At 41.8% G+C, this 24,837-nt stretch overlaps 1 protein-coding gene across 1 annotated transcript in view; it reads right to left on the minus strand.

Moving 5' to 3' along the window:
• COLEC12 (collectin subfamily member 12) overlaps window positions 1–24,837 on the minus strand; it is a 100,697-nt gene that overhangs the window by 7,614 nt on the left and 68,246 nt on the right. Inside the window, exons 5-7 of the mRNA XM_042780254.1 lie at window positions 21,744–22,232; window positions 20,424–20,560; window positions 18,422–18,531 (exon numbers count right to left, since the gene is read on the minus strand). Coding sequence (XP_042636188.1) covers window positions 18,422–18,531; window positions 20,424–20,560; window positions 21,744–22,232 — 736 coding nt within the window. The remainder of the gene's footprint in view (window positions 1–18,421; window positions 18,532–20,423; window positions 20,561–21,743; window positions 22,233–24,837) is intronic.

The following is a 24,837-nucleotide window of genomic DNA, read 5'->3' on the forward strand; positions in this document are numbered from 1 at the left end:
TTTTTTGATGTGTGCATTTATTGCTAGAAATTGGCCTCTGATCACTGCTTTTCCTGTGTCCCAAAGGTTTTGGTGTGTTTGTTTTCATTTTCGTTCGATTCAAGGAATTTTTGAATTCTGATTTTTATTTCTTCTCTTACCCAGTCTTTGTCAAGGAGGGTGTTGTTCAGTTTCCATGTGTTTACTCTTTTTCTGTTCATCTTCTTATTGTTGATTTCTAATTTGATAGCATTATGATCTGAGAAGATGCATTGCAGTATTTAAATGTTTTTAAATTTATTAAGGCTTGGTTTATGGACTAACATATACTCTATAATGGAAAATGTTCCATGTGCACTGAAAAAGAATGTATATTGTGCTATTGTTGGGTGAAGTGCTCTGTGGATGTCTATAAGGTCAAGTTGTTGGATTGTATTGTTTAGCTCTTCTGCATCTTTGTTGAGTTTTTTTCCAGTTGTTCTATCTTTCATTGAAAGTGGTTTATTAAAGTCTCCCACTATGACTGTGGAGTCATCCATTTGCCTTTTCAACTCTGTTAAAGTCTGATTTATGTATTTTGGGGCTCTTTCATTGGGTCCATAGATATTTATTATGCTTATATTTTCTTGTTCAATTGATTCTTTAATCATTATATAATGTCCTTCCTTGTCTCATATGGTGGCTTTTGTCTTAAAGTCAGTTTGATCAGAAATTAATATCGCCACTCCTGCTCTTTTACTGTTGCCATTTGCTTGATATTATCTTTTTCCAATCTTTGATTTTTAGTCTATTTTTGTCTTTTTGTGTCTAAGGTGTGTCTGTTGTAGACAGCATATTGATGGGTTTTGTTTTCTTATCCAATCTGCAACTGTCTGTCTCTTGAATGGTGCATTTAGTCCATTACCATTCAGTGTAATTATTGACAAGTATGAATTGGTTGCTGTCATTTTGGTTTGTGTTTTTTCATGGTGTCCCTGGTTTCTTTGTTCCGTATTATTTTCTGTGCTGAGCTCATTATGTTTATGAATCATGTTATCATTTCCTTTATTGCTGTTGTTTTAGTATTTGCTGAATATTTGTGCTTGTCCTCTTTTTTATTGTGATGAGAAGCTTTATCATTTTTCTTTGAGGTTACCCTGTGTTCTATAATTTTCTTCCTGAGTTTAGAATAGTCCATCCTATCTTGCAACTCTCCCGACTTCCTCACCATTTAGAAGTTCTGTAACTACACAGTATTTTCTCTCTTCTTGGTTTGTAGTTGTCCTCATTTGCCAATTGTTGTCTCTGGTTCCCTGTTTACAATCTTGTAAGCTTATTTTACTTTGGCTATGTCCATAGCTGTGGTTTCTGTGTTATATCATCTTGTATATTAATGGTCAGTTGTTATTTGCTATTTTTTAGTGTCATTAATTCTGTTTTCATTGCACCAATTCTACTCCTTTGCCCTTTCAATATGTTATCTAACTCTGACAATTTAGTACGACTCTTCTGGATTTCTATCTGTAAATTTAGAATCATTTCTGATTTTTCACTTATTTTGTCATTTTGTTCTTGTATTTTCTTCCATATTTCTTCTAGGGTTTTGTCTGCATTTTCCTTGGTCTTTCTCTCAATCCTTTGAAGATACCTAAATATAATTCTTTTGAATTCCTATCAGAGAGTTCCACTGCTGTTTCTTCCTGAGAGATGTGTTCTGGGTCTGTATCCTGCTCCCTTGTTTCTACCACTTTATCTTGCTTCTTTGTGTGGACTGTGAGGGTTTGTTGTCTCCAAGACATCATGGCATTGTTGTATTTAGATCTCTGTTAACTGTTTGTGAAGAGTAGCCAAGATGAGTCAGGGTCTTCTTGGTGGCTGTTTATCATTGGCCCACTGGTAGAGAAGGAAGCGGTGGCTCTCACTCAGTAAGTGAAGCCGCAGGAGGTGTGGGTGTAGTTGTGTCATATGGGGACTGTTGCTGTTTTCACTCAGTTAGACAAAAATAACAATTGAATAACCATCGATAAAGTAAAAGCAAATGGACAAAGCACACACCATGTAATCACACAGGAACAGTAACCAAAAAAGAAACAAAGGGAAAAAGAAAAAAAGAATAGAAAAAGAACACAATATCTGGGGAGAGCACAATAAGAGAAAAAAGTTAGAGAAGGAGAATAATGAAGATAAAAATGGGAAAAACACAAAAAGAAGAACAAGGAATGGGGTTTACCATGAGAAAGAAAAGAGATTGCAACCAGGAACAGGAAAAAGAAAAAAAGCTGAAAACCAGAACCTGGGAGGGAAAGAATAAAGAATAATAGTAAAAAAGGACAAAAGTAATAATAATAGTAGTAGTTTTAAAACAGACCAAAAAAAAAAAAACACAAACTAAAAAACAGGCAGGGCACCCAGGCTCCATCCAAGCACAGACTGGGATGGAGTTCCTTGGGTTGTAGTGAGGGATGGCTGCACTTCCGTTCACCAAGAGGGCATCGGGTATAAGAGTAAGAAGGGGAATGTTGCAACTTTCCAGTCGTCCACATCTGGAATGTCCCTGCAGTTCCCAGCAAGTGGATCCTGTTCTTAAGTCCCTGGAATCTGGGAGAATGCTGTTGCTTTAAATATCCAAATGGTCAAACCTCTTGTAAACATTCAAAATGGCTGCACCCTCTGGACAGGTAAAACTCCACAGCTTAGCTCTCCTTCCTTTCTCTGCTGCTTCCCCTTTTATTCACCAGCCGCCAGAGCAGTCCTCCATGCAGTCCCTGGCTAGCAGAGCGATTTTTAGGTTAATTCTTAGTTCCTACCACCACTCGGCAATATCCAAGCTGTCTGTGCCATCAGGATCGCTGCCAGACCGCAGCTCTATATGTCTCCTTTTTTGGTGTTTTCATGCAAATTCTTCTGCTAGTTGGAGTTTAGTCCACTTCTATATCCTTCCCTTCAAGGCTCAGGGGTCCAGGATTATCTTCAGTATCTGTGTTAATTGGTTCCCCTTTTCCTTGTTGAAGAGGGTCTGTGCTGTCTTTCTGCGTATTCTGCCATCTTACTGGACATCTTAACCATTTTTAAGTGTACAATTTACTGCTGCTGACATTCACCATAATATGCAACCATCACCACTACCCAGTACCAAAGTTTTTCACCACCTCAGAGGCTCAGTATCCCTTCAGCAATAATGCTCTGTGCCCCTCTCCCAACCCCTGGAAGCCATTAATAAGCTTTTGTCTCTATGCATTTTCCTATTCTAGATATTTCATATAAATGGGATCATATAATATTTGAACTTTTGTATCTGACTTATTTTGCTCCACATGTTTTCAAAGCTCATCCATGTTGCAGCATGTTTCAGAATTTCATTTCTCTTTATGGCTGCATAATTTTATGTATGCACCACAATGTGTTTTATCTTTTCCTTTGTTGATGGATGTTGGGTTGTTTCCATCTTTTGGCTATTGTGAATAGTGCTGCAGTGATTATTGTTGTACATGTATCTATTTGATACCCTGTTTTCAGATCTCTTTGGTATATACCAAGGAATAGAATTTCTGGGTCATATGGTAAGTCTATGTTTTAATTTTTGAGGGGCTGTCACATTGCTTTCCATATCAGCTGCACCATTTTATATTCCCATCAGCAATGCATGAAGGTTCCACTTTCTCCATCCTTGCCACCACTTGTTTTTTTTTTTCCATTTTTCTGTTAATGTCCAGTGGGTGTGAGGTGGTATCTCACTGTGGTTTTGATTTGCATTTTCTTGATGACTAATGATATTGAGCATTTTTCCCATGTGCTTACTGGCCATTTGTATATCTTTGGAGCAATGTCTATTCAAGTTCTTTACCCATTTTTTAATTTTTATTGTAGTTTGAGTGCATATTTACATACCAAATTGTTTTATATTCAACAGTTCATGCCTGTCTGCTTTCATGGCCCTAAGTACCTCCCCAACCATAAAAAACTCTCCTTCCCTCTCCTCCCTGTGACCACTCCCTCCCTGTGCCGCTATCATCCCTGCATTCCGGTCTGTCCAGCCTTTCCTCTATGTGAGTACTACCCCTCTGCTGTTTCATGGTTGATTGATCCAAGGGGTACATCTCCCTAGAGTAAGTGGGTGCATTGACCTGGGGTAGGGTTCTGTATGTAGGTCTTTCTGCTGTTGAGCTGAGAGTCAATCCATGTCAGTGAGTCCATTTCTAGTCCCAAAGGGTAACCTGGGGCTATAATCTCTGGCATCCCAACAGTCCCCAACCAATAACTCTGGTCATTTTTGTGCTTTTGTATTTTGTTCCACATTTTCCCTCCCACACTATCCAGGATCTTCAGATTTGATCCCTTTCCAAACAGTTGACATTGGTAGCCAGGCATCATCTAGTTCTTCTCATCTTGAACACGAAGGCTGAGGTCCTTGTGGTCCATCTTATCTTTGGACTAATTGTTTCCAAATTACTTTGATTTTCTTCACCCTTCTTTGCTTCAGCTGAGAGGAAACCATAGTTGCATCTTAGATGGCTACTTGAAAGCATTTAAGACCCCAGTTGCTACTCACCAAAGTAGGTTGTAGGATACAATTTTTATGAGCTATGTGTGCCAATTGAGCACGATGTCCCACAAGACTATGGGCCCGAGCCCCCAGGCCTGGTGATTCCCTCTCACAAGATGTTTGGTTGTCTCTGTTTAGTTACTCCCTTTACCCATTTTTAAATTAGGTTATTTGTCTTTTTGTTGTTGAACTATATGAGTTCTTTATATGTTCTGGATATTAAACCCTTATCAGATACATTATTTCTAAATATTTTCTCCCATTTTGTAAGTTGCCTTTTCACTTTCTTGATAACATCCTTTGATGCACAAAAGTTTTTAATTTTGATGAAGTCCAATTTATCTAGTTTGCCTTTTGTTGCTTGTGTTTTGGGGTCATAGTGAGGAATCTCTCATGAAAAATAAGGTTTTGATGTTTTACCCCTATGTTTTCTCCTAAGAGTTTTATGGTTTTAGTTCTTACATTTAAGTCACTGATACATTTGGGGTTATTTCATACATGGTGTGAGGTGTGGGTTCATGTTCATTCTTTTGTATGTGGAGATACAGTTGTCCCAGCAGTCTCTATAATGAAGAAACTATTCTTTCCCTATTGAATTAGTTTATTTCTGGACTCTCAATTCTATTCCATTGGTCTAAATGTCTATCCATATACCAGTACCAAACTGTTTTGATTACTGTAGCTTTGTAGTATATTCTGAAGTTAGGAAAGATGAGTTCTCCTACTTTGTTCTTCTTTTTCAAGATTGCTTTGGCTGTTTGGGCTCTTTGCAGTTCCATATGAATTTGAGGATCAGCCTTTCCATTTCTGTAAAGAAGGCTGTTGGATAACTTTTTAATGTACACTAGAATGCTAATTTCTGGGTGTGTTTGTATGTGTGTTTTTCTAACAAAAAATATTCTTGTGAGAACCCAGAGGCATCCTTGTACACTTTGATATCTTATCTCTAGTAAGTCAGAGTTATGCAAAGAAAGTGGTAGATCCTTAATAGACATCTACAAGAATCTGAAATTATAAACAATTGATTAGAGTTGTCTGGCTAGGTTAAAGATGGCTTGATTGCTTTAGAAATAGTAATGCAATCTTACTGAAAATGACTCAGACATTTCATTGCCTTTTTTTGAGACAGGGACCATTAGGAACACATTTTCTTTAGGATGAATTCACTTGAGGTTTGTTCGCTTGGGCACTGAAACTCAAAACATCTCTGGCTGAGTTAGTAGCTCTGATTCTGTTTCCATGCAATAAATTAGCCCTGCTTTCAGACTCAATACTTGAAAGCTAAGTCTTCCCTAAGAAGCAAGAAGAAGTTTGTGGTTACTGCCTGCGAACAAGCATGCCTCATGTGAAGGGTCTGAAAGAATATCTGAAGGAGGTGGCACTTCTCATAATAGTGATGCACTACTCCATCAGCCATAGAGTGTTGTGGTAGTTAAGGTTGTGTGTAAACTTGGCTGGGCCTGGTTCTGAGTGGCTGGGCAGCTGGATGTAGTGATTCTCCATGGGTGAAGGCTGCTGTGAACAGCTGTGTAACTGTCGTAGGGATGTGGTTTGCTTCCAGTATACAAAAGCAGCAGCTTTGAAAAATGTCTCTAGATTTTTGGCACACTTGGATCCCACATTTAGCTGAGTCTTCATTCAGCTGCCTGCCATGTTGCCTGCTGATCTTGGGACTGTTTGTGGACTTGAACAAGTGGTCTGCTGTGTTGCTTGATAATCTTGGAATGGTGCCATTTTACTTGTCAACTTTGGGTTTGTCAGCCTCAGCAGCCAGCAGCTGCCTGAGTTAAGAGATGCCTGCAGCTCCAGTGGAATAGTGCCTAAGGCACTTGACTGCTAACCAGAAGGTTGGTGGTTCAAACCCACCAGCCACTCCTCAGAAGGAAGGTTGGGCAATCTATTTCCATAGAGATATGTATGTTTTGTTCACATTTGCCACATAGAGAAACCCAACGAGGGGTCACTATGAGTTGGAGACAACTTGACGACACATAACAACATAACAAGCAGCTCCAGTGGGCTGTGAGCAAGAGGCAGAGTGGAAGCCCAAGGTTGCCAGCCCTTCATGAAGCCCCTAGAGCTGGCACTTTGAACTCAGACTTCTGTACTCCTAAACTAAGGTTGGGCAATCCTACTTCCGTAGTGATACTGCCTCGGAAATCCAAGGAGGGGTCGCTATGAGTCGGGGCCGACTGGACGGCAAACAACAACAACAACAACAACAAAACTGTAAGAGAATAAATCCCTGTTTAAAACCATCCACTTGTGGTATTTCTGTTAGAGCCACACTAGATAGATAACCAAAAGGAGCTCTGGTGGTGTAGTGCCTAAAGCACTTGACTGCTAACCAGAAGGCTGGTGATTCAAACCCACCAGCCACTCCTTGGAAGGAAGATGGGGCAATCTACTTCTGTAGTGATATTGCCTTGGAAACCAAGGAGGGCACATAACAACAACAACAACAAGGTCACCTGAGGATAGAGACCATATTACTCATCTTTTGACAGTAAGACCAGCACCGGGTAAGGACAGTTGAAGTTTATAATTAAAAGGTGGGGAAAGGAGGCAGAATTACCACTCCCACACCAAATGTGTATTTTTGGATTTTTTAAGGAATGAAGGTGACTTTATTTAAATAAATCTAATAATGAAAAGAGGAGCTCTGGTAGCATAGTTGCTAAGACACTTGACTGCTAACCAGAAGGCTGGTGGGTTTGAACCCATCCTCCTCGGAAGGAAGATGAGGCAATCTATTTCTGTAGCGATACTGCCTCGGAAAACCAAGGTGTGGTCGCTATGAGTTGGGTCCGGCTCGATGGCACATAACAACAACAACAATAATGAAAAGATAATCTAGAGGAAACCATCAACGTGTGAGAGGAAAAATTGGGGAGATACTTAGGAGAGAGAGTTAGAAATACTCATTCATTTGTTCAACACACGGAGTACCTACTACAGGACAAACAGAATGCTAAATATTGGCAACACATCAAGGCAGACAAAAATGGAGCCCTTGCTCTCACAGAACTCACCGAACGAAGAATAAACAAATGGATTCAAAGTGTGAGACTGTCACAGTGATGCCAGAGGGAGATGCAGTTGGAAGAAAAATAGTTATTAAAAATGAAAAGTTTAAGGCTTGCTTATTTTCACATCTACTTTTTTGCTTATTTCTGCTCATTTTACAGGACTCCCCAGAAAATACCAGGGATGTCTGAACAGTTTGATCTTATCGATGTATGTTTTGTTCACATTTGCCAGTAATTTGAGAGGGTCTGGTTTGGTTTACAGAATTTGAAAGGTATGGTCCCTGAATGTATAATGATGGGACATTTGATATTTTAACACTTCTCAGTTAACTGGGAAACTATAAATATGACTTCTAATAGGAGACCTGCTTAATATTTTTCGCTTGGATTTCCTTGTCATTTTAAATTAAATAGAAAAAAAGGTTGATTAATATAGACTAGACAAAGAGATAATTGATAAGAAAGGAGATAAGCTGTATCACTATTTGCCATTCATTTTTCCAGGTCACTGGGCTTCTTCACACACAGTGCCCAAGGTTTTCTTTAGGCATTAAATGTAGAAGGCAGCTCTGTGACAGTGATGGAAGTGACAAAGGTGGTGCAGGCACCAGGGTGTGGTGCAGCCAGCCAATTAGTCTTACAGACTGAGTACCCAGAGTCTCATTGCATCTCTTTGGAAAAGCTAAAATCATATTGAGTGACTTGTGGCAAAAGCCCTCAGTCTGTGTGCTTGTGATAGAACACATCAGATAAATATACAATATGATTTATTTTGGAGAAGAATTTCAGCGAAAATTATGCCTTAACCTCATTCTCTGGTAGATTTTGAAAGGAAGAAAGGCAAGAAGGAACAAGGGCAAAAGCCTGAGCAGAAAATCCCTGAATCTCATATAATAATACACACACCACAGATGTGATTGGGTATCAATACACATGTGTGCTTCGACAGCACATTCTAAGTACACCAAGAACCTTGGAAATATATACGGCTTGCTGTTCCAGGAGCTGGAGACACACACACACACACACACACACACACACACACACCAGCTGGTGGGTGTGAACCTCCCGCAGGATTGTGGGCTCAGAAAACAAACTTTCAGTCTCAGGAACGTCACAACTTAGTACTTTCTCCCCAACCACAACACTGACTTAAGCCTCATGGCCAAGGAACTTCTGCTGGTAAGGCCCTGGCCTTAAAACAGGAAAATTTTAGAAGAAAGAAACATTTTTTTTGCTGTAGAATTTTCTCCCACTACTCTAGCTTGTATTGCGGAAGATTCCTCTCTGGTGGCTTGAGCCAGGGCCACTCTGGTAGAAACACGATATAAGAATCAGATGGGTTATTATTGAATGAGATGATGTCTAAGGCTCTCTTCTGGTCCCCACTATCCTTACTCCACACTCTGTGCATCTGACAGGACAGAAAGGCAACCCATATTTTCTCTTTGTAATTTAAATATGAAAGTGATAACTCATAACTTGGCAGCATAAACAAACAAGCAAGCAAAAACGCAAACCAGTTACTGTGGAGTCGATTTTAACTCTTGGTGACCCCATGTATGTCAGAGCAGAGCTGTGCTCTGTGGGTTTTCAGAGATCATGTTTTGGAAGTATATTACCAGGCCTTTCTTTTGAGGATTCAAACTGCCAGCCTTTTGGTTAGTAGCCGAGCGCTTAACTGTGGGCACCACCCAGGGACTCCACTTGACAGCATAGTCACACCAAATGATGTCCTTTACGGTGCAACCAGGAAGTAGACAAGAGGACGAAAAGAGATTCAAATGAGTTTTGGGAAGAATATCCTATCTTTGGGGATCTAAAGTGGGGTAACTGCAGGCAGAGTGGGCAGAAAGGCTACCTCACAGTCGACCATGAGCAACTGGGCAGAATCCATGTCCTATTTTTGTCCCAGCAGGCAGCCTCTATTAACAGGGACAATCTCTCCCACATGACACACCTTACATTTCTTCCATCAAGAAAGAAAGATCAGCTTGTGACATGTTCCTGGTTTCACTGCTGCTTTTATTGTTCATCTTTTCTATTTATTTCCTTCTGTCTACTTACTTTGGGATTAATCTGCTCTTCTTGATCTACTCTCTTAAGGTGGAAGCATAGATGATTTTTACCATTTTTTTTCCTAATATGAGTGATATAAACGTACCTCTCACTACTCTTTAGCTGCATCCCACAAATTTTAATATGTTGTGTTTTTATTTGCTTTACAACATTTTTGAATTTCCAACATGATTTCTTCTTTGACCCAGGGGTTATTTAGAAATGTCTCTTTTAATTTCCAAGTATTTAGTAGATTTCCCAGATATCTTTCTATTACTTATTTCTAATTTATTCTGTTATTGTCAGAGAACAGACTCTATATAATAATTTTAGTTCGTTTAAATTTATTGAGACCTGTTTTATGGTCCAGCATATAATTTGTCTTAGTAAATGTATCATATGTACTTGAAAAGAATATATATTCATGGTTGTTGGGTGAAATGTTCTGTAATTAATTAAGTCAACTTAGTTGATAGTATTGTTTAAGTCTACTATACTTCTGGAGGAGCTCTGGTAGCATAGTGGCTAAAGCACTTGACTGCTAACCAGAAGGCTGGCGGTTCAAACCCACCAGCCACTCCTCGGAAGGAAGGTCGGGCAATCCTACTTCCCTAGTGATACTGCCTCGGAAACCCAAGGAGGGGTCGCTATGAGTTGGGGCTGACTCGACGGCACATAACAACAACTATACTCCTATTGATTTTTCTGTCTTTTTGTTCTATCAATTACTGAGAGTACAATGTTGAAAACTCCAAGTACATTTGTGAATTTGGCTATTTCTTCTTTCTGTTCTATCAGTTTCTCTTTCATATACTTCGCAGCTGTGCTATTTGGTATACATACATATGAGATTACCGTGTACTCTTGATTGTGATATCATTTAGGAGACCATATTTTTTACTGAAGACAGGGACAACACTTCCCACTCTAGTCAAGATCGTCAAGGCCAGCAATCAGATTGGCCCAGAGACTCTGATAATTCACCAAATGTTATCAAGGACCATGGGTGAATGGATCCAATCTGCAGTCAGGGGGCTGCTGCTGGCCTATGAGGAAGATTTTGTAGATCTGTGGTGAACTGAGAAACATGAGGATTGTGTGTGTGTGTGTGTTATTGTTTATTTTATAGGCTTATTGTTTGGCTGAAAAATGGTGTCTGGGAGTGGCTTCAGTTTCAGGTTAGAAGGGTGTCTTAGGCCCATAGTCAGGGGTTCCTCCAGTCTCTGTCAGACCAGTGTTTTTTTTTTGTGTGTGTGTGAAGTTGGTAATTTTGTTCTACATTTTTCTCCCACTCTTTCCAGGATCCTCTGTTGTGATCTCAGACAGAGCAGTCAGTAATTGTAGCCTAGCACCATCTAGTTCTTCTGGTCTCTGGGTCATGTAGGCCGTGCGTGGTTCCTTTGGACTAGTTGATTCCTTGAATCTTTTATTTTCTTCACTCTTCTTTGCTCAGGACAAGAAGAGATCAGTAATTGTATCTTAGATGGCTGTTTGCAAGCTTTCAAAACCCCAGATATCACCAAAGTAGGATGCTGAACATTTTCTTCACAAACTATGTTGTGCCAACTGATGTTGATGTCCCCTGAGTGTGTGGTCCTTTGACTTCAATTGGCCTGTCCTGCTTCAATACAGAAATTCCTGTTGAGATTCAGTGAGTTAGCTATATGTTTCATGGAGATGAATCTTAGTTCAGGTCTTGAGGACTCCCTAAGACCCTTGGCATCTATTCCACATCACTACTTCCTTTTGTTTGCTTATTCAAGCACCATCTTTCTCAGCTGGCTTTCAGCATGAAAAAGGAGAAGGGACAAGAGGCAAAGGAGAAAGCATTTAATCCCCCATCTATATCCTTTTTATTAGCAACCACAAAAAACCATAAACAATTTCAAAGGGCTATGTGTATGTATGAGGAGCTCTGGTAGCATAGTGGCTAAGACACTTGCCTGCTAACCAGATGGCTGGCGGTTCAAACCCACCAGCCACTCCTTGGAAGGAAGGTTGGGCAATCCTACTTCTGTAGTGATACTGCCTCGGAAACCCAAGGAGGGGTCGCTATGAGTCAGGTTTGATTTGACGGCACATAACAACAACAACAACATGTGTATGTATGTGGTGGTGGTGGTGACAAAAGGCTGGGAAACTTAATTCCTCTGTCACTTTTATGTAGCAAGGCATGGGGAGGAGCTATGCCCAGAAACTGCTGCTGGGGCAGTGGGAGGAAGGTGGGTGGGCCAATGCTTGGAGGCCACAGAAGAACAGAGAAGAAGGGCAAAGTGAGTCTGAGTAGGTGGGGAGGTTTGTGGGGACATAAATACTGGTGGGGGACCTCTGGGAGTCTGAAGTCCTGTCCCTAGTGCTTGCGTCTATGCCTAGGTCATAGCAGAGAATATTTTTCTTACCTTTTTCATGAACCTATTGTGAGCCCTGTGGCCTCTCAATCACTACACTGTAAAACACATAGATGCTTGGTAATATTATTCTGCAGGTCCCTGGGTGACACAACTGGTTTGTGCTTGACTACTAACCCAAAGGCTGGTGGTTTGAGCCCCTGCAGTGGCATATGGGAAGAAAGGCCTGGTAATTTTTTTAGTAAAGATTACAGCCAAGAAAACCCTGTGAAACAGTTCAACTCTATAGCACATGGGGTTGCCATGAGTCAGAATCAACTTGACAGCAACAGCTTTGTTTCTTGGGGTTTGTTTATTACTCTGAAGTTACAATTATAACACTTATGATTACGACAATAATAGTAATAACACTAGGAATAGTAGCAGGTAACATTCCTCAACTACTTCCCATGTGCCAGGCACTATACTAATTTTTTTAGTATTTTTTTCTCATTTAATTTTCACAGTGCTGAGGTAGGGACTTTTTGATACCTACCTTCATTGATGAGCATGTGGAGATTTTGCAGGGTGAATAACCTGCAGCAGGTCACGCAGCTGTTAAATGCTGGGTAAGGGCCTTGAACCCAGATCTCACTGACTCCAGAGCCTATGCTCTTTCCACGTGCCTGCACTGGCTCTCTGTCTAGTTTGTTTATTATTATATGTCAGATTAAATTAGCCTTCAATTATGGAGATTTCATAATAAGTCTGCCTAATTTATTTTTGCTTTTAAAATTTGATCTTGAAACTTTGGACATTATATGTGTTACTTTCTGTGGAAAATGAGATGCAGGATAGGTGCTGTGGTTAGGTACAGAAGCCAAGGCTCTGGGGGGAGCTCCAAGGCAGTGTGTGTCTGGGGACTTGTTCCAAATAAGGTGTCTGGTAATTCAGTCCTTCTCAGGGTCCCAGGTGCCTCTGCTGGTACACTCCTCTTAAATCACATAATTCTTGCTGGAGCCCAGCGGAGAGGAGAAGAGCTTCATCTTGGGAGAGCTGGCACAGACAATTATGTTCCAGCTCAATCCATTCCATATGGGCTTTTCTTGGAGGAAGGCTTAAGATTGAATTTCTCAGTGAGTCTAACCCAGACCTTGTTTGCATTTATGGCAGTAAGAGAAGTGGAGTGAGACTGATTTTTAAAAAAAATCTTTTAGCTGCCTTGCCTTAAAAAGACCTTGGCACTCTTGACTGTCAAAGAAACAGATTTACATTACAACAGTCAACTATATGAAATCAAAAGGGTAGCATTTGCCCAGGGATAAAGCTCAGAAGGCAGGAATGGATAGGAAAGGACAAAGGGAAATGGTAACCACAGGGAGGAAGTTGGAAGAGTGCTGTTACATTGTGGGGACTACATTCAACATCATGAAACAAAACATGTATGAACAGTTGAATGGGGGGGAAAAACTTTGGCACTCTTGACTGTCCAAGAAACATTTTTCTTTTCTTTTAATAATCTCTGCCTGTTACCCCCACCTCTGACCCTGGGCTGTTCCTATTTTAGATGCTAACTCACAACTGTTTTCTTGAGGGGCATCTCTGCCATGCTGGGCCTCTCCTGGAGTAGCTCGCTCAGGCAAATCCCCAAGGTGCCAGCTGGGGTGTAGCCTACTCTCCCAAGAAGATGCACAGAGAAATGTGCCTGACAGATCAATAGGAAGGTAGCTACTACTCCTTTGCCCTTGGGACAGCCTGAGCCCACCTGCAGAGCAGATACATATAATGTTCAAACATTCCACCTCTATGTTTGGCCTTTTTTTTTTAATGAGATGACCTTAATTAGGCTTTCACCTACATTCTCTAATCATGCTCTTCAAATTGAAGATGTCTAAGTACACATCCACCTGTTTGTCTACCCACATGCACAGCACACATTCACACGGAAACCTTTCTCAAACCCATCTGGGCTCTCTGTCACCTCTGGTTCCTTATTCCCTGCTCCTGAGTGGATGCAGATCTGTGCCCTCAGTATCATGGCATTGTTTTAGACCTAAAGCATGACATTTTCTGCCCTACAGCAGCACCAGGGAGTGAGATGCTTGGCCTCTGGAGGTCTCTGGCCACACTCAAAAAACTCTGAGCTGCACTGCAGGATCTGCTTCTCTGTGCTGTGTACACTAAAGGTTATTCAGAAGTGGACTTGTATACATTCTGCTCAATTTGGGGCATTTGGGTGTGTGTGTGTATTTCTGCATCCATTAGAGGTAAAGAAGGAGTAGGAAGAAGTGAAATTTAAATTGGTAAAATTTAGCCATCTTTAGACTTGGGGTAGTGTGATGAATTGAATTGTGCCCTCTCAAAAGCTATGCTGAAATTCTACCCCTTGTACCTTATTTGGAAATAGGTACTTTCTTTGAAGATGCTATCAGTTAAGTTAATGACATCATATTGGAGTACGGTAGGTCCTAATCCCTTCTCAGTGGTGTCTTTTAAAACGGGAGAACAGAGAGACACAGAAACACATATAGGGGGAAGAGATGTCATGTAAAGATGCATCTGCAAGCCAAGAAATACCCAGGGCTACCAGGAGCTGGAAGAGACATGGAAGAATCTTCCCCTACAGCTTTCAGAGAGAATGGCCCTACTGACACTATGATTTGGACTTCTAGGCTCCAGATCCATGAGACAATACATTCCTGTTGTTTAAAGACACCCACTTTGTGGTATTTACAGCAGCTTTAGGAAATTAAGACTGGTAGGATTAGGGATGAAACTCATAGAGACTTGGTACCCCTCTGTGTTCCAGGAAGGTGATACAAATTGTTTTTATTCTTTGTTGCTGCCTTTATAGAATTAGAGTCCCATCTGATTTCTAGGATGTCTTAAAACATTCAGGAGATGGTTATCACAATGCATCTTTGTTTGCGTCCACTTGAACATCCAGTTTGTAGGAGGGTCATAAATTTGTAGCTCAAAATCACACCTGGCCAGAAGCTGACCCAGGACAGAAGCACTGACTGTGCCATCCTGAAGGGAACCCCAGGGCTTTTCGAAACACTTCAGGGATAAATTCTGCTTGTGCCTGATGCTGTTGGGGCCCTGTTATCCTTCATAGTAGAATTTAAAGAAAATGCCTTGGACAGAAGTGCCCTACTGTGCAGGGTTTTTTTTTTTTTTTTTTCATGTCTATTTATTTTTTTAAAATACCTTTTATTGAAATATAATTAATGTACAGTGAAATACACAAAACTAAAGCGACATGGGTCAATGCTTTTTTTTTGGCAGTGTTCCCTCCCCTCCCCTCCCACTCCTGGCAACCAACAAAGAAAGTTTCCCTCCATATATAAACCTTTCCTTGACCCTCCACAACAATGAACTAATACTGTATTTGTCCTTCTGTGATTGACTTATTTCATTCAGCATAATGTCCTCCAAGTTCATCCATGTTATGTGGTGTTTTGCAGACTCTATGTTAGCTTAGCATTCCATTTTGTGTACGTACCATAGTTTGGTCATCAACTCTTCCACTGATGGGCACGTTGGTTATTTCCATCTTTTTGCTATTGTAAATAGTGCTGCAATGAACGTAGGCATGCATATATCTGTTCCTGTCCTGGCTCTCACTTCTCTAGGATATATACCTAGTAATGGGATTGCTGGGTCAAATGGTATCTCCAATTCCAGCTTTCTAAGGAATCCCCATACTGCTTTCCACAGTGGATGTATCACAGTCCCACTAGCAATGTATGAGAGTCCCAATCTCTCTGATCCCCGCCAGCATTTGTTATTTTCTTTCTCGTTGAATCTTTCCATCAGTGCTGAGGTGAGATGACATCTCACTGTTCTTTTGATTTGCATCTCTCTGATGGCCAGTGATCATGAGCATCTCTTCATGTATTTGCTGGCCACCTGAATATCCTCCTTGGTGAAGTGTCTATTCATGTCTTCTGCCCATTTTTCAATTGGATTGTTAATTCCTTTGCTGTTGAGGTGTTGGAGTTTTCTGTAAATCTTAGAGACAAGTCCCTTGCCAGATAGGTAATTATCAGCAAGTATGAAGGTTGGGCAATCTACTTTTGTAGTGATACCACCTCGGAAACCCAAGGAGGGGTTGCTATGAGTCAGGTTTGACTTGACAGCAGTGAGTTTTAGTTTAAGAATTTGTTGCTGTCATTTTTGTTATGTGCTGTTTCATGGTGTTGATTTCTTTGTTCCATATAATTTTCTGTGCTGAGCTTGTTTTATCACTTCCTTCGTTGCTACTGTTTTAGTATTTGCTAAATATTTGTGCTGGTCCTCTTTTTTTATTTAGATGTGAAGGCTTATCATTTTTCTTTGAGGTTGCCCTGTGATTTATAATTTACAATTTTATAATTCATAATTTTCTTCCCAAGTTTAGAACAGCCCATTCAAGTTGTCTTGACTTCCCTCCCATTTAGAAGTTCTATACAATTTTTTCCCTCTATTTGGTTTGTAGTTGTCCTCATTTGTCAATTGATGTCTCTGTTTCCCTGTTTACAATCTTGTAGGCTTATTTACTTTGGATGCTTCCATAGCTGGGCTGGTTTCTGTGTTATGCCACCATGTGTGTTAATGGTCAGTTGTTGTTTGCTGTTGTTGGTTCTCTGTCCAAAGGACTCCCTTTAGCATTTCTTGTAAGGTTGGTCTGGTTTTAACAAATTCCCTTAATTTCTGCTTATCTGGAAATGTTCTAGTTTCACCATCATATTTGAGGGACAGTTTTGCTGGGTACATAATTCTTGGTTGGAAATTTTTCTCTTTCAGGCTTTTATATATACCAAACTATTGTCCTCTCACCTGCATGTTTCTGCTGAGAAATCTGAGCTTAGTCTTATTGGTTGTCCCTTGTAGGTAACTTTTCATTTTTCCCATGCTGCTTTCAGGATTCTTTGTCTTTGGTTTTGGTGAGTTTCATGATGATGATGTCTTGGTGATTTCCTTTTAGGATCTATCCTGTTTGGGGTTCGTTGGACTTCTTGAATGGATATATTCTCATCTTTCATCATACCAGGAAAATTTTCTTCCAACACATCTTTGACCATTTTTTTCTGTGGTTTTATTTGTCTCTTCCTGTTCTGGAATTCTGATTACAAGTAGGTTATTCCTTTTGATGGTATCCTATGTGAACCTTAGGCTTTCTTCATTTTGTTTTGATCTTTTTTCTGATTGACTGCTTTCTAAAGAAGTATTAGGGTATTTGCCTCCAATCTCACTAATTCTGTCTTCCATTGACTCAATTCTACTCCTTTGCCCATTCAGTGTCTTATCTGTTTCGGAATATTTAGTATTAATCTTCTGGATTTCTGTGTGTAGATTTTGTATCATTTCTAATTTTTCATTTATTTTGTTCTTGTATTGTCTTTCAAAATTGTTCTAGGGTTTTCTCTGTTTTCCTCAATTTTGTCAGTGTTTTCCTTGATTGGTCTTTCAATTTGTTAAAGAGACCTAAATATAACTCTTTGAAGTTCCTTATCAGGGAGTTCCAATGCTGCTTCTCCCTCAGGGATGTGTTCTGGGTCCGTATCCTGGTCCCTTGTTTCTCCTGCTTTATCTTGCTTCTTTGTGTGTACACTGTGATGTTCTGTTGTCTCTGAGGCATTGTTGCATTTTTATGTTTACATTTAAGTGGTGATTGTATGTTGCAGTGACTTGCTCACAATTTTTGTTTTCTTTGTATGTTATCTACATAAGCAGGGTACTGTGCTATGCTCCTCTATTTGCTAATTGGCAGCAATTATACACTCACCACCTGTCTCCTTTCCCATTGTCAGTCTCCCATATGTCCCTGTTGTCTTTGGCAAATGGAGCTTATTCTTAGGTCCTGTTTTTGTTCAGGTTTTTCCTCTAGTTGGTGCCTAATCCTTCTGTACACTTCCTTTCAAAGCTCAGGGCTCCAAGTATCTTCTGTATCTCTGTCAATTGGTTTCTCTTTTCTTTGTTGAAGAGGGTCTGTGTAGCTCATCTGCCTACTGCTCCATCTTACCAGAAGTCTTCCTACTATGCAGTTTTAAACAAAAAAAACCAAACTCACTACTGTGAAGTCAATTAGACTCACAGTGACCCCCCTTCCTTGGGTTTCCAAGGCGGTATCTCTACGGAAGTAGATTGCCCAACCTTCTTTCCAAGGAGTGGGTAGTGGGTTTGAACCGCCAGCCTTCTAGTTAGCAGTCAAATGCCTTAGGAACTATGCCACCAGAGCTCTCGTGTAGTTTTAGGAATCTTACATAATTTTTTCTTTGGGAAAAAAATATCACTCTATGAAAAACAAAACAAATCTTCTTTATGGCATATCCATAATCAACCACAATTTCTCCATAAAATCAACCACAAATTCTCTACCATGTAATTGGTACCCATGAGTCTAAGTGTGAGAGGAGTGTTTAGGACATAAGGTCAGAAAGGAACAAGTTTTAGGGAGATGGGCAAGAGGTATAAAACAAAGCTGAGTACATCCTCCAGTGTGGAAGATCAGGAGTACTCACTTATACTCTGGAGATGTCCCATCCAGCCACTTCCATTCATTTTCCTGCTCAGAATCTGTGAGGCCAATCCAGTGGCTATCTTTCCCGACTATCTGCTTTTTTATCCATTGCTGAAAAATAAATTAGTGAAGGTGCATTATTATTTCTGGGAACAGATGTCCCAGGGACTTTATTTATTTATTATTATTATTTATTTTTAAAAACATTCGGAAAAAAGGACAGTTTAAGAGAGATGCTTGTGAGAACATGGACACCGTTCCTGCCGTCCTATTTTTCACTGTACTTGTTTTGCACTGCTTTGGGGGCTTTGGCATTCTTTCCTCTTCATTTACAAGTGATGTTGAAGTGGTACTCTTCTTTTTCTAAATCACCTGGAAAACTCAATGAATTCCACTAGGCTTCATTTTCCATCTAGCACCTATTCCTCCCATGTTCTAATAATAGTATTTACCATGTCACTATGGAGGTCTTACGCTGTGCTAGGTACCATGCCAAGTGTGTTGTATTCATTTTGTCTTTGAATCCTTATAACAACCTAAATAACAAAGATAATGGGAATGCTTGGGTGGTGTAATTAGTTAAGGAAAGGATGGAGGTTTGAGTCCACCCAGAGGTGCCTTGAAGAAAGATCTAGCAATCTAGACTGAAGACTCTGAAAAGTCAGCCACTGTAAACCCTATGGAGTACAGCTCTACTCTGACAAACAGTGTCATCAGTTGGAGTTCAATCCATGTTTTTTTTTAAAGAAAAAGAATAAGTGGTTGAGTTGGGATTAGACCCAAGCTGAGTATTCTAAAGCCCAGGTGCCTAGCCACTGTCCTTTGTACAATCCTGGACAGTTGCTTTGGGAAGCATCTATTTGCAGGGTTGTGTCTCTTGGAGATCCTTAGAGAATAAGACCACTGGAAGAGTATGGCACTCAAGAAAGAGAACGGCATTGTCTTAAAGGGACCTCAGTTTCAGTCTCAACTCTGCATTTACTTGTTTTGCCATGAGTAAATCACTTACACTTTGCTGGGCCCTCAGTTTTCTTATGTATAAAATGGGGGTAATAATAGCTATGTTGTATAATATGTTGTATGTATAATACCTATGTTGTTGGGAGGTTTAAATGAGAAAATGCTTCACACAATTGCTATAACCAGTTGTTGTTGAGTTAATGGGAGCTCTGGTGGCATAGTGCCTAAGGCATTTGACTGCTAACCAGAAGGCTGGTGGCTCAAACCCACCAGCCACTCACTCCTCAGAAGGAAGACTGGGTAATCTACTTCCATAGTGGTACTACATTGGACACCCAAGGAGGGGTTGTATGAGTCAGATCCGACTCGATGGCAGTATATTTGGTTTGGGTTTATTGAGTTAATGACTAATGGTGATGGTGACCCCTCGTGTGTCAGAGTAGAACTTCTCCATATGGTTTTCAGTGGCTGATGTTTTGGAAATAGATCTCCAGTCCTTTCTTCTGAAGTACCTCTGAGTGGACTCAAACCTCCAATCTTTTGCTTTGTAGCCAAGCATGTTAACTGTTTGCACCACCCATGGACAGTACCTAATGAGTGGTCACTATCATTATCATGACAAGCCTCTGCCCTAATGGCCCTGTCTGCCCTTGCTGACCCTGCTGGGGCCACATCTCGGGTCTTTTGCATCCAATCCCACTGCTATGGTGTCATGCCTTTTGCTGCTGTCTCCAGAGGTGCCTGGTACTAACCTACAAGATTCTCTTCTATGCTGTAGCTCTCTCAGCAGCCACTGGGAGGAGCCACACATCTCTAGGTTTGATAGGCAATACGTTCCAGGCGGAAGAATGAGGACATAATTTCCATGCCATAAATACTTCTTGTCACTGGATATCCCCCAAATCTCCATAATGGACCCTTTTGGGTATGTTTATGTGAATTTGAATTCTTGATGTCTTTAAGTGCCCAATAATCATGAGATCTCCAGATTAAACTATCCTTAAATTATAATTTTACCCAGATCAAGTATGCTGCACACATACCTGTTCCTCTCTTGTGTTTATGTAGACAAGATGTGAAGACTTGTCTTCACAAAAAAGTTTGGCATCACCAAAAATTTCTTTCTCAACCGAAAAATAGTAACATTTGTCTGTAAAGTTCTTCCAGTGAGGTGGGCAGCCTAGGGATGTAAACATTTAAAGGACTGGTTTAAAAACATGCCAAAAGCACCATGCCTTTCTTCAGATATGTTTAAGAGGCCAAAGCTATGGCCTTCCTTTGCTCACAGGCAAGCAGTAGCCTCCCCCTGATCCCTATGTGTGGAGTCTGTGGCTGAAGTTCACTAACATGCTAGGAACAGGGACTGGAACAGAGAAGTAAAGTTCAAAGTACACAGTAGTTAAGACACATAATCTGGAAAATATCTATGACTGGGCTTCTGGATTAGTCTTTACAATGACAGAAACAACAAAAACAATAGAAAGCAGGACAGATACAGATGTTCAGTGTCATATGGAATCCTGTGGAACTTATGAACAACTAGATGTGAGACCCTAGACCCCAAAGTGTACTCCTGGAGCAACAGAGACAAACTGGATTCTAGGGAAGGGTTGTTGTTGTTGTTGTTGTTGTTATGTGCTGTCGAGTCGGCCCCGACTCATAGCGACCCCTCCTTGGGTTTCCGAGGCAGTATCACTACGGAAGTAGGATTGCCCAACCTTCCTTCCAAGGAGTGGCTGGTGGGTTTGAACCGCCAGCCGTCTGGTTAGCAGGCAAGTGTCTTAGCCACTATGCTACCAGAGCTCCCCTAGGGAAGGGTATCAAGTGGAATTAGGTTTGGGTCAAAGGAGAGAAAAATAGCCTTGGTTGCTAAAAAAAAAAAATACAAAAAAACCATGGAGTGTTTTGCTACAAGGTTTAATTGTCAAAGGAATTGAATGAGACACATTAACAGCATCTCAAAAAGCAATTAAATATATATATTAAATATATCTGGGTTCAATAACAGAGTTCCATCTGCATGTTGATAGAAATAACCAAGGAATGGTCCATCCCTAGGGTGAAGAGCAAAAAAGGGAATGGGGGGTCAGGGTGGCCAGCTTCAGGCCTCCATAAAAGAAATATTTGGGACAATTTAGTCTTCTGAGGGCTTACTCAGCTAAATAAGCAAGTGTGAGAGAACCTGATCATGTTTAAAGAGAGCAGTACATGTGCCTGGGTGAGGCCTGGTAAAGCAGCAGGGTCCACATGCCTGCTCCACACACAGTTTTTGCTGCCAGGTAAATGGGGCTACCAAGGGTGTGCATGTGGAGGGGCTCATGCTATGGGCCCTGCCCACCCAGTATGAGAAGGGCTCAACTTACCATTGGCCTCTGGTGCTGAGGTTGGCTCGTTCTTCAGGGCCAGGGGCATGGCTGCGCCTGCTGGGCCTGGAGGGCCAGGAGGGCCTTTGGGGCCGGGCAGGCCAGGTACCCCTGGCAAGCCTGGCAGCCCCCGGGGTCCAGGCACTCCAGGCTCCCCAACAGTGCCCTGCAAGCCCTGGAAGCCAGGAGGGCCCTGGGGGCCAGGGGGTCCCTCCTTGCCTGGTGGTCCTGGGGGGCCTGGGTCCCCATTGGGGCCCTGAGGGCCAGGCTTCCCGGGGGACCCACGGGACCCTTTGGGGCCTTGTGAGCCCTTGGAACCTTTCCCGCCGCGCTCTCCAGGGGGGCCGACAGGTCCAATTGGGCCTCTCTCACCAGCTGGGCCTGGCGGACCGGGTTCCCCCTTCTCTCCTTTCTGTCCTTTGTTGCCAGTTGGACCAGGAGGTCCCTGGGATCCTCTGTCACCTTTGGGACCCCTGGGACCAGGAGGACCTAAAACATGAAGAAATGTAAATAGCATAGCATGACATCCACAGTGAGTGACACTGTCTGATGAGTTTATCTTATAAAATCTCTAATTAAAAAAATTTGGATATACAGAATATATACACTCAGGACTGATTACTGTTTTACCATACTATATTGTTGACTGTATTTAATGAGCTTATCCCTCCTGTTTCAGTCATTCAGAATATATCTTAATGATGTGTAACTTTTCCTATCCCACTGACATTTCAGGGAAGAGACATCTGCATGTTGACACTGGCAATTCCATGGTCCTCAATATCCACATGACTTCTACCATCTACTGTTGGGGCTCTCTGGCTCTAAGTCATCTGGATACCTTGCCACCATCACAAAGGCTGTGCAGGCTGGGATCAGCATTCCCTCCCATTTATTTCTTCTTCATTAATTTGACCAATATTTATCAATGACCTCTTAAATGTCAAGCACCATGTTAAGATGTGAGGTACACAGGTGAACTAAGATAAAAAATGCAATCAAATATTGATGGGCACTGGTCTGTTAACTCCTCCCTCTTTGTCACAGCCCACACTGCCATCCTGCAGGCCAAGCCTCCATCCCTAGGAACTAGCTCAGACAGACTGGAGATCCTTTGAGGGAAAAGTGGGTGGGGCTTGGCACACATTGTAGACAGGTGCCTAAACATTCTAGTTTGTTTGTCTAATAATGAAAATAGGGAAGATGGGCTAGTGAAAATAATTAGGTGAACCATCTAACTTATTGATAGGGAAGAAAACAACAAACAAAACCTCAACTCTACATCATTTTCCTGCCAAAGGAGGATGTGGTGAAATGAGTTCCTTTATGTGGCCTTTTGCCTGGGTTTTTTGGTAAATCAGCTTGAGAGACCTTTCCCCTAAGCCCTGAGGAGTTACCTTTGCCCTAGTTTTCTATCCTAGAGAATTTATTACTTTTTCCCAGGTTGGGTTAGCTGTAAAGCTGATGGGCTGATTCTTTTTGTCTGGCCCTGAGCTACAGCCTGCCCTGTGATTGGCCTATTTTAAGTACCTTGTAGGAGTTGATAAATATACCTATGCAAAGAAGGTGAGGTCTAGGATCCCCTGTGGTAAATGGTTAAGTGCTGTTAACCAAAAATTGGTGATTTGAACTCACTTGCCTCCATGGGAGAAAGATGTGGCAGTCTGCTTCTATAGAGATTTACAGCCTTGGAAACTCTGTTTCTACCCTGTCCTACAGGGTCACTCTGTGTCAGAATTGCTAGATAGCAATGAATATATATGTGTAGCCTACTATGCAAATGAAGTGACTATGACCTACTGAGTGGGAATTGGTCAGTTTGTGGCCCTGGTGGGAGGGCCATGCCTTGAGATAGACCAGGAGTTTGCTTATACATCTACTCCTCTCATCACCTATCTCATTATCCAACATTCTGCATTTACTGCAATAGTAAAACATCTATCCAACTATTTTACGCATTCACCTAGGTTTTCCCCCCTTGTCCAGCTCCTGCCTTCAGAGCCACCCATGTCTGTCAGGCTCACAGCTGAAGCAGCCAGCATTCCCGAAGGCCTCTTGCTGGTCCCATCCCCACCACCAGAGCCACTGTTGGCAGCTCTTCATGCAGAAGAAGCAACTGAGATAGATTTTGAGGGAACCCTTCTCAGAAGGGCCAAGAGTGGTTGGAGGGGTCCCAGGAAGAGATGAGAGCAAGAGAGGTTACTGCTGTTGCTCCCCTCTACTCAAGCACCCTGGAAAGGGACCAAGTCCCAAAGCAGTTAGGGTACTTGGGGTAATCTGGGTCTGAGGGCTGCAGCAGAAGGCAGGTGCCCCCTCTTCCAAGGCTCAGGCTGCTGAGCAAATCTTAGGGCAGCTGTTTGTCTCCAGACTCTTGGCCTCGGATTTCAAGCTCTCCAAGGCTAGCAGCATGTCGTTCATGTCCATAGGGTCCTACCTGGCTTGTAGGACAACAGCAGGCAGCTGGGGCTTTGGAGGGCATGGGCAGCAGCACCCACTGGCCATCTTGACCCTTGGCCCTGCTGGTTTCCTGAGCCGTAGAGCCACCAACTATGTCTCTAGTCCAGCCACTAGGCCCCAGGTCTGCTCAAGTGCCAGCCCCGATGGCAGGTTCTTGGGGTGAAGAGCACAGTAATGCTGGGGACACAGCAGTTCTGAGGGTCTGGGCTCCAGGGCCACCTCCATGCCCTCCTCCTCATGTAACACTGTTTTGCATAACAACTCAGTCTTTGGAACCTAACCATGCCAATACGTGAGGAGTGGATGTACATGCAGCTAACCCCACAGAGGTTTGCAGACAAAAAGAGAAGGAAGAAAGAAGCAGAATGGAAGCCTTCCAGTAAGATGGCGGAATAGTCAGACAAAGTACACAGACCCTCTTCGACAAAGAAAAGAGAAACCAATTGACAGAGATACAGAAAATAATCCTGGAGCCCTGAGCTTTGAAAGGAAATATATAGAAGTGGATCAGGCAACAACTTGTGGAAAAACCTGAATGAAAACAGTGAGTACATAGACAGACAGAGCTGCAGACTGTCAGCTGACTGACTCTGATGGCACCAACAGCCTGAATATTTCTAAGTGGTGCTGGGACCTG

This window comes from Orycteropus afer, unplaced genomic scaffold, assembly GCF_000298275.1.
Source record: "Orycteropus afer afer isolate SDZICR_OR568_19922 unplaced genomic scaffold, OryAfe1.0 scaffold00030, whole genome shotgun sequence".
In the NCBI taxonomy this organism is placed as follows: Eukaryota; Metazoa; Chordata; class Mammalia; order Tubulidentata; family Orycteropodidae; genus Orycteropus; species Orycteropus afer.